At 32.5% G+C, this 10943-nt stretch overlaps 3 protein-coding genes across 3 annotated transcripts; 2 read left to right on the top strand and 1 right to left on the bottom strand.

The window, feature by feature from the left end:
* The first annotated feature begins 533 nt into the window (after positions 1–533).
* LOC128730525 (SET domain-containing protein SmydA-8-like) lies at positions 534–2529 on the top strand. The gene is made up of 7 exons (XM_053823576.1): positions 534–589; positions 685–816; positions 892–1447; positions 1537–1688; positions 1759–1853; positions 1926–2248; positions 2317–2529. Exons 1-7 carry the CDS (start codon positions 534–536, stop codon positions 2527–2529), a joined length of 1527 nt encoding a protein of 508 aa, XP_053679551.1.
* Positions 2530–2548: 19 nt separating this feature from the next.
* Positions 2549–10801, bottom strand: LOC128730527 (uncharacterized). Its single transcript, XM_053823578.1, has 4 exons — positions 10717–10801; positions 4636–5424; positions 4028–4274; positions 2549–2761 (listed from the first exon to the last, which is right to left on the bottom strand). Exons 2-4 carry the CDS (start codon positions 5397–5399, stop codon positions 2549–2551), a joined length of 1224 nt encoding a protein of 407 aa, XP_053679553.1. The 5' UTR covers positions 5400–5424; positions 10717–10801.
* Positions 7870–10389, top strand: LOC128730526 (uncharacterized). Its single transcript, XM_053823577.1, has 2 exons — positions 7870–7881; positions 8803–10389. Exons 1-2 carry the CDS (start codon positions 7870–7872, stop codon positions 10057–10059), a joined length of 1269 nt encoding a protein of 422 aa, XP_053679552.1. The 3' UTR covers positions 10060–10389.
* Positions 10802–10943: the final 142 nt, after the last annotated feature.

Here is a 10943-nt window from a genome sequence, read left to right as displayed (position 1 = left end):
CCCAGCGATATCGCCCCTTAAATAGTTAGCCTAAAAATGCCTTTAGCTAGGATTTTTTTTACAATTCAATGACTTGACGCAAAGAATTCACTATCATGATAAAAATATTTATATTATTTCAATGTTTTTCTAAGAAAAAATGTTTTTCGAATTATAGTTCGAGTTTTTATAATACATATTTTTGAGGAGCAAATATAATTAACATGCCAAAAAAAAAAGCTTGCCTATTTTAGGACTGGCATTGTGCATCAATGTGTAGTCGAATATTTTCACTGAATTGAGAGCTGGTAAATTAGAGTTAAGTTTTGGCTGCTAAAAATATCTGCCATGCCTACGACGACGGTGTGCTGCACTTTTCTAAAGTGCGCAGTCGCAATTCATAGATGATCTGATAGCTGCGCACAGTTGTGACGACAACGGGCTAACCAAAATACCTAAGCATTTTTTGTAGATTCACTCTTTTACATTTACCAAGTGTAATAAATTCCATTTAAAAATATAGTATCGAATCTTTTAACCTACAAGCTGGAGACATGGCAGGTGGTTTTGAAGATATATGTGATGTAAGAAAGACTGATCAATTAGGCAGGTATGTAGTCAAATACTTTCTATTAGTAAATTATCGTTTTGTGTAACTTGATCCCTAACATGAATCCTTCACTGAAAACTGCGATATTCATGCAGATTTCTGGTGGCTAAACGTGATATTAAACCCGGCGAACTAATACTAGCTGAAGATCCAATTGTGGTAGGACCCTATTGGGATGCTGATATAAGCTGTCTAGGGTGCCTTCGGCCTGCCTCGAGAGCGTGCAAGTGAGGAAAATATGATCGTATTGCAGTGTCATGAGTGCGTGAGCAATTTTACATTATTTTTTTTCTATTGTTTAGAAAATGCCTCAAAGCGCCCCTGTGCCGTGATTGTTCGGTACATGACGATACGGAATGTACTTTCTTTAAACAAGCAACAAATTTAGGAAAGAATTTTCTCTTCGACCATTTCAATACTGTGACCCCCATTCGTTGCCTTTTGCTGTATCGCAACGATCGAAATAAATTCGATCAGTTAATGTCGTTGGAATCGCATTGCGACTATCGTAGAGGAACAGACATATGGCAAATTCACGAACAATACGTTGTCGAACCTTTGCTGTGTGAAGAAGTATTCCAACAGATCGATGATCTTAACGTAACATCGAAGCTGCTACAGCAGATCTGCGGGATTCTAGATGTGAACACATTTGAAATACGAGGCAACATGGATAGCCAAGGAACACAAATGAATAATTTGGCTCGAGGGTTGTACCCTCGCACTTCTCTTATGACGCATAGCTGCCAAACAAATACTATTATAGCTGTTGATGGCAATTCTAAGCTACGACTTTACGCGTCTGTTGCAATCAAAGCCGGTGATTTATTGTACTATAATTACACTCGAGTCTTATTCGTAAGTATATATACCATTGCATTTTTTTAAGTTTTTTTTTCATCAAACTGTTGCTGTTTTTGTTTTCATCAAAACTGTTACAACTTAAGAGCACGTTTGAAAGACAAACACATTTGCGTAAAGGAAAATACTTTACTTGCACATGTATCCGCTGCAATGACCCTACAGAATTGGGCACGCATCTCAGCTCTCTAAAATGTACGAAGTGTGATGATGGTCTCTGCATATTTCATCAAGAAACGTAAGTAATGAGATTCTTTAAAAAGGATGCAGTTTACTTATTTTGACATTATGACAATCACTCTTAACAGTCCAAAATGGGAATGTAACTTATGCAGCCATCTGCTGTCCAAAGAGTACGTGAATCAAGTAATGTGTGAGGCAAGAGAAGATGTTTCTAATTGCGGTAAGCATGGTTTTTAAAAACAAACATGCACTATCTGTGCAACACCGTATTATACCAAACTATATCTTGCAGCGCCTGACATACGGGATCTCGAAAGAGTTATCGGAAAACATTCGAAAACACTCAATCCTCATCATTCGCTAATTTTGGAGGCTAAACAAAACCTTGCCAGTGAATTAAGAAGTATTTGTATGTTCTACGACCCTCAAAATGTGCCCCGTCAAGTATTGAAACGTAAGTTGGAGTTATGTCAAGAGATCCTACAAGTTCTACGAGCTCTTGATTCAGGAATTTCCCGATTAACGGGTATAGCCTTGTATGAGTACCATATAGCACTGGTGGATTTATCACGTCGCAACCATGATATTGGAGAAATCAAAACTTCTGAGTTGGTAGTAAGTTTGCCTGAACATTTAACATGCTACTAACAAGGAACTAATATCATATATTTTATTGCAAACAGGAGAATTTACATACTGCTGAAGGTATCTTGAAGGAGGCAATTAGTATGCTCATTTTCGAGCATCCAACTACACCAGAAGGAAATCTCACAAAAAAGGCCATGTGTGAATTAAAAGAACTCCGCGAGTATCTTCAAAGAATTGAGGCCATGGCAGACGATCAAGGATTAAATTGTCAATTCCGAGGCAGGCGGAACAAGGGATATAGAAAATGATGGTTATATTGAATCATATTTATTGATCTACATGTTCACTAATAATGTCCAAAACATCATTAAGAATAATCGTTCTGTTTCTGCAACCGGGTGGATGGCAATAAACGCATTCCTCTAGCAGATTGTGTAGAGTTTGAGAATCCCGTAACTGATCGGATACTAATTTACTGTCTACACGACCATTATGAAGCAATCCTTCAGGATAATTTCCGTTTCTGTTTTCTAAAAGAAGCTGGAAAAAATTAAAAATTACGGTAGGAAAAGTCGTGATTTCTACAAATAAATTAGTTTTGTGATGTTTTAGTTCAGTAAATAACAATGTATGTTGCATTATTAACTTGTATAGTTACGTTAAACTTCTTGCTATAGACTTCAATAGAAGTTTGTTAACGAATCATGTACATGTATATAGTATATAAAAATATCTTCGTCTTTTTCTATTACATTTAAAGGAATATGACCTCCTACAATATTCACTCTATCGCAAACAGAGGATCAATCTGTTTATCATTATGTATATAAATACTTATATATATACATATATATATATATATATATATATATATATATATATATATATATATATATATATATATATATATATATATATATATATATATATATATATATATATATATATATATATATATATATATATATATATATATATATATATATATATATATATATATATATCTTATATATATATATATATATATATATATATATACACATACATATATATATATATGTATATATATATATATATATATATATATATATATATATATATATATATATATATATATATATATATATATATATATATATATATATATATATATATTTATATATATATATATATATATATTTATATATGTATAGATACATATATATATATATATATATATATATATATATATATATATATATATATATATATATATATATATATATATATATATATATATATATATATATATATATATATATATAAGATATATATATATATATATATATATATATATATATATATATATATATATATATATATGTATATGTATATATATATATATATATATATATATATATATATATATATATATATATATTATATATATATTATATATATATTTATATATATATATATATATATATATATATATATATATATATATATATATATATATATATATATATATATATATATATATATATATATATATATATATATATATATATATATATATATATATATGTGTATATGTATATATATATATATATATATATATATATATATATATATATATATATATATATATATATATATATATATATATATATATATATATATATATATATATATATATATATATATATATATATATATATATATATATATATATATATATATATATATATATATATATATATATATATATATATATATATATATGTATATATTGGAAGAAAAACATCTCATTGATCATCAGCTTACCTGACATATTGCATACAAGTTTAAATCGCTACTTTGATAAGTACACACATCTTGCTGCACATACGCAAAGCATTCTTTGCAGTCTATTCTTCTGTGTGCATGATACATATGCTCTGTATCATGCGAGTCAGCTCGGCTATCCATTATTAAAACGTTATCCAGGTCCACAATTGAGATAAATACATTCTTATTATCTCCTTCAAGTCTCACCATCACGTTATCCGAATTTACGTCCGTTAAATATAACCTACAAGAGAATACCATTGCAATTTCATAATTATTATTAGATTCATGCCTCCAATTATGTAGAGTGGATTGTTAAATGCAAGTCTCCTACAAATAGAATAAACGACGAGATTTCGCAAAGGTTTCAAAAGATTGTTATTAACAAAATATCAGTTTTACGAGCATGCTTGACATGCTTTGTATCTTCGTCAACTAGTTGAATACCCTAATAAATGGAATCAAGATATTTCAAAACTGAATCGTTTGAACAGTGTATAGCCGAATGAAACAACTAAACTAAGTCAACTGTATTTTTGCAGTAAATGTAATCTATTTGAACCATTTAAACAATTTTACGAATGACGTATCTCGATCTTACTCACCGAAATCCATCAACTCCTTCCGTGAACATCAACGCTGCTTTAATCAATTTGGAAGCAATTAACATACGAGTCAATATGGAATGTTCATAGAAATGATCCAGTGATTGGCCATCATAGCTTTCGATAAACGAAAATCCGTACGAATAGAAAAGTTTTGGAACTGGAAATGGTTCTTCTTCGTTTGAAAGAAGGTTCAAAAGAACTGGCTCCACATTTGTGCGAATTGCAAGAAGGTTAAATAGTTCATTGGTATTTTGATTAATTGATTTTAAAAATCTATGCAGTGTCTGCAATTTGGAACTGATTGGACAAAAAATGCAACCTTCAATACGATTGTTTTGTAGTATTGATTTCTCAAGGAATTTTTTCGCCTGTTCAGTGCTGCCGCCTTGAGACCAACGACAATTTAAAGGTGGCGGCGAAAGTGATTTACAAAATTCTAATAGCAACTTTTCAATAGCATTATCACGGTTTATACGCTTTGCAATTGCCAAACGGCTGTGTAAAAAATTGCCCTTTCTAGCAGTATGACTGTTGAAAATATTGTTTACTATGTTGAACCAACTACCTTTGTGTAAAACAAAAAGCTTATCAATAGCATCACAATTACGCGAACTTGTGAAACAATCCGGGCAAAGATAGAGAGTTTCATATTCGCATATCGCTTTCATTGATTGTTCAATATTGATCTGTTCCTTGGGTATGTATTGCAATACAATTACTAATAATAATAATACATAATATTGGAGATTAACACATTTCATGTTGGCATGTAGAAATCTTGAAAACCTGTAACATAAGAAAGAAAAATATATTGGCATATAAAACTATAAATATTACATACATATTACAATATTACATATTACATATATAACATATTACAATATTGTAACAGATTGCTGGCAAAAACTTAAAAAATTTTTTTTCTCTTCATACATTTAAAGGATTTTTAACCGAGTCAGCCTGGGATAAGGCTCTCTGCGGCTGTTGGGAGAAAATGCCTTTCAGCCCACAAAAAATTATTCAAATCTAAATACGGCCAGGCCGTTCTTAAATAAATAAATAACAACAATAACACTTAAAGGATACTCATTTATACAAATACATTTAAACAAATGTTATTATTATTATTGTTAGTTATTTATGGACGGCCACGTCGTATCTAGGTTCGTATAGTTATTTGTGAGCTGGAAACCATTTTCTATTAACAGCCGCTGAGAGCCTTATCCCGGGCTGACTCGGTTATTTATACAAATGGATAATATAAAGATTTGATTAATATACATGATATTGCAGTCTTGTTTAATCCAACAAAAACCGTTATGCATTGATCCAAGAGTCCTTATCATCAAAAACATATTGCAATAGCTGCAGAATAGTAAAAAAATGTGTCCTATGCGACACACAGTAGGTTCAATGATAAAGTAAAACTTTCACATTGTATAGTTAACTGTACTAAGTTGGTGTATCGAAGGAACTTGCAGATTTGTATAGTTGACTATACTAAATAGGTATATCAAAGGAAGGCGAAGAAGGAAAACGTCCATTCAAGTACAAGGATCACAGTGGTTCTGATCTATCACCGCCTAAGGATATGCAACTTATGCGTACAAGCAGGTAATCTGCCAAAACATCGAACCCAATTGTATACATAAGATTTCCTATGCATGATGTAGGAGGGTATGTAATGAATAATGTGTGCTTATTATGCGGGACTACATAAGTGAACATTAAACGCAACAGTGCATTAAACGAATTACTCACAAGAATTCAGAAAAAAGAACATCAATGTCTTGAAAAGCTAAAAAGATAAAGGAATATAATCACTTAGACATATTGAGAATTAGAAACAGCGGGCAAAAGAACACACAAAAAAACAGGAGAAAAAACAGAGCAAAACAGCAGATACACCAAAATACAGCAATATAAAGAAATGAAGAGTTATGCAAACATCTAGATACATCACAAATACAAAATCAACAAAATAAATACACAGAGACAAAACAATAGATTCACACTTACGGTGTAGAAATTAAACAGAAAAAAAGTAGGAAAGAAAGAACAAAGAGTCAAAGAACTTCATAGAAATACAGAATAACTTACACACGTAGAATAGAGAGAAACTGTGATAAGAATCAGGCAGAAGGAGACTGACTGCGAATTATAGACACACGCACTAGGAAGACTATAACGCAGAGAAACAGAGTAAGAAAGACACAAAAATAGGGACTTGTTATAAAAAAAAAACACAGAAAAACTATACACTAAAAAATTATTTATATCTCCAGGCCAGCTGGAAATGGTTTGGTGAAAAATGATCCGCAAGCATACCGATGCGAAGAGCCTTTTGGATTGCAATAAAAGTAGAGTAAAACAACAAAATTCAAAAGAAGATATTTTGACAAATTTTATGCAATGCTACACCAGAGATGGAGAAAATTTATTTGCACGCCTAATATGTGATAAATCAAGGTTGTGTGGACCTGATTTCATGAGTATGTGTCTTATGTAACCTGCTTTAGTTCTAGCAAACCAACGCGTATGATACTAACACATAAAAGAGTTCTAACGCATGCTGTAGAATCATTTTTTTGTTAACACCAACTGCCTTCCCCTTAGTGCGCCGCCGTCGCATTTGCGTTGTCAGTGGATGCTACACACAACAATATCTCCGTAAGCACAAACATAAAATCAATGTGAGCAGGTCATTGGTTGAGCAGTCGCGTTTTAGATTTTTTTTCTGTCGGCCAGTGAACAGTGGATGTGCACGAGCTCAGTTATCGCGTCGTGCCAATACCATCCACACCAAAACTAAACATAACACATTAGTTACACAAGTCTGAAGTATAATTGGTGAAGCTGTGTGATGTTTAGTTTATTTAAAAATTAAAGCTAAATAGTGGAGACATCACATCGTCCTTTATGTTAGTAGCATCACCCCTCGCTAAAATATTTGTTTGCTGAAGGATGGGAATGGTGTAATATTTCCATCTTGTAACCCAATGCGTGAATGTGAAACCATATTCTAAAGTTTAAAAAGAAGATGTTGCGTAATAGTTACATTGATATTGTGTATAGTTCCAATTAACTGTTCTAAAAGATTGTGAGAACATAGTTGGCACTGTTGTCGTACTGCTGTTACAAAGCATATATTATTATTTTCCGCGTAATTGGACATTGCCAATTGTTCACGGCAGTTTGTTCTACAATTATTATCCTAACTGTGCAATTAATATGTGCACTGAGGTAAGCGTTTCATGTAGGCTGGAAAATTAAAGCTCCATTTAGCTTATACCGACAAAAAATCAAAATTATAATCATAAAACTATGTTCATTGTACTATGTTTAAACATAGATACTGAACAAATAAAAATTATTCAACACGAAGATTCAACACGTTTGGTACGCTTGTACCCGCTAAACAAACCAGCTGTAGCGCACGCAGAAGAAGCGATAGCGTTGCTGTAAAATAGAGTTCAAGTTCAAGTTGTACAGGTTTTGGACTTACCGTGCCTACGATTATTGCTTCTTCGTTTTACATGGTGTGCAGAGGCCCGATGGAAGGTTATTCTGTGCTGTGTACATAATTCGAACACTCGCTTATGTTGCACATACATATACCTTTCAAAGCTATATAGCAAAACAATTGCAAATGATATACAAGTCGCGTGCAAGGAAGCTCCGACAGTAGAAATAACTTTTTAACAAGAAAACCTGATCTGTTCAGGAAAAAAACCTGTATCGTGCAAGTCTCGATGGACATTGACCTGACTAAAGCAATCAAATTCAATCGTATATTTTACATCGCTACACAATGATTTGTATGTTTACATGAAATCTTGCATGAATTTGTGGATTCCTTCAAATTCGTTGCTTTCGTAAACAATGTAGGATGTGAATAAAAAAACATAAATGTGAATATTTAGTTATGTTTGTTTTATGTATGAGAGACAACGGCGAATGAGATTCTTTTTAAAGATTTCTGATAAAACAGAGCTCGTCGACGAGATTGTTCTTTAATTATTTAATTTAAATATATTGCGAGGCAGTCGTTTGTGTTTGATAAACATAAAATAATTTTAAGTGAAAGCTTAGATGATGAGCACACCTAACACTTTGGAACTATACTAATCAATGTTACCATTTTGTTTTCATGTATCTTAACAGGTTGTATCTGCTCGAATCATGTCGGAAGAACAGATTGCCGACTTCGGCCAACGTTTTAACGATCTGCGCAAAAAGAATCATCTAGTCGATTGTAGCTTTAGATTAGGTGATGATATTTATCATTGCCATAAGCTTATTCTGTCTGCGGCAAGTCCAGTTTTCGAAACGATGTTTTATGGTGCTCTAGCAGAAAAGCAAACTGTAAAAATAGCAGATATTAAATCCAAAGTCTTTGAAAGGATGCTGAACTACATCTACATAGGTTCCATCGAATTTGACTGTATAGAAAATATTGAAGAGATGCTTGAATTGTACTACTGTGCGGAAAAGTACATGATCGACAGTTTACACGAAAAGTGTGTCAACTACTTTGGAAAAAATATTAAACCAAACAACGTCCTCAAAATACTTGATATAGCATACAGTATGAATTTGGACGATATAATTTACTCATGTATGTGTGTTTTAAAACACTTTTTTACATCCGGTATGAGCTTGAGCAACATCATTCTTGAAAGAAACCATCACCTGTCTAAGAACTGCGTTGATCTCATCTTGGAAGATAACTATGAAGTCAAAGATAATATTATATGTATGATACGTGCCTGGTGCATTACGGAATGTGAACAAAATCGGCTTGAGGTGAACACGGACAGCATGAAAACAGTGTTACAAGACATTGAGTTGCCGGATACATTAAAGAACACAATAGTCGGATGTAGCTTTGCGAACTTTACACCAATCGCCGGTGATAAATTCGGTTGGATACCAGTTCAACGTATCCATCATAAAGCCGTTCGTCCGTTGATTATCGGTGACGAGATGGAGTTTGAGACAAACATTAGCACCAATCGATTTATCGTTATAAAATCGTTAAACATCAACAGTCGGCTGCTTCCACAGTTAAAGGTATCGGATGTACGGCAAGAAAACTATACAGAAAAGCTGATGGTGGAAATTTCTTCCAAGCATAACAACGAAAGGCGAAATGTATATCAAAAAGAGCATGTCATCTGTGATGTAACATTCAACGATAATCTGCAAGTGAGCTTATCAGAACAAATTGTTTTCTTCCCAGATGTTAAATATACTGTGCGGCTTAAGTGGGATTCTAGCAGTGTGGGATTTGAATATCCACGATCCATCCTTTCTGCTTATGGTAAAAGTAAGCAATTATTGGTTACTTTCAGTGAAAACATGTATTTTCAAAATTCTGGCAGCATTTTAAATGGAGTTGTTTGTGATCTGTACAAATAATGTGCCTTTGTGTAACAATGTCATTGATATTGAAGTTTTGTCCATGATACGAAGTCCGTTATAGCAAGGTGCCTGATATCCTTACTGATCTTTTGCACGACCTAATATATCGTTCGTATGAGTACGTACAAGCAGCACACCTCGCGCGCCATGAATAATTGTTATATGAACGCTATACATGTGTGCGTACACAGGCTGATTATTTTGGTTGTCTAGCAAATAACATCAGACAGACTATAGTGATTTTTTGGATTTAATTCTGCACGGTTGGTACGACATAATCGATAACTTAAATGAAATTTATAACGTACCAAATTAAACATTGTTTTGATGCTCGACAAATGTATAACCTACCAAACTAAACGTTGTTTTTATCTTCGAAAGAAAAGTTAAATCTCTTATTTTGGGTAATAAATAAATAACAGCACGTAAATCTACAACGTAATGACCATTTAAGGTAACTACGAGTAAGCAAAACGGATCAGTAGCAAAAAAAACGAAAATAAACTGGAACCATCGTACCAAAGCGTCTTAGCTTCTGATCAAAGGCCGCATAGTCATGTTCTTATGACTGGTAATTATGATTATTCTAGAATATTTAACTGTGTTCTTGAAGCTTGTGTCATGCTTCGTTTGGTAATCTTAAGAGTCTTTTACCATAACAGTTTTCCAGTAGAAAAGTAATGTACGATGTGTGTTATATTAAAGCACTAGCAGCTTGGTAATTTACAAAAGTTATGCCTCCAATGAAGTTTACTATCTAACATGCGGCCAATGTAAGCAAACATTCCTGGCTGTCACTTCAATAGACAATCTACTGACACTGACGTACACTGAACGCACTATGCAAACTACATATTATAATGGTCAATTTAGGAGGAAAA

This window comes from Anopheles nili, chromosome 2 (genome assembly GCF_943737925.1).
Source record: "Anopheles nili chromosome 2, idAnoNiliSN_F5_01, whole genome shotgun sequence".
NCBI classification, from domain to species: Eukaryota; Metazoa; Arthropoda; class Insecta; order Diptera; family Culicidae; genus Anopheles; species Anopheles nili.
Note: the sequence above shows the minus strand (reverse complement) of the source record. Positions and strands in the feature narration are given on the sequence as shown.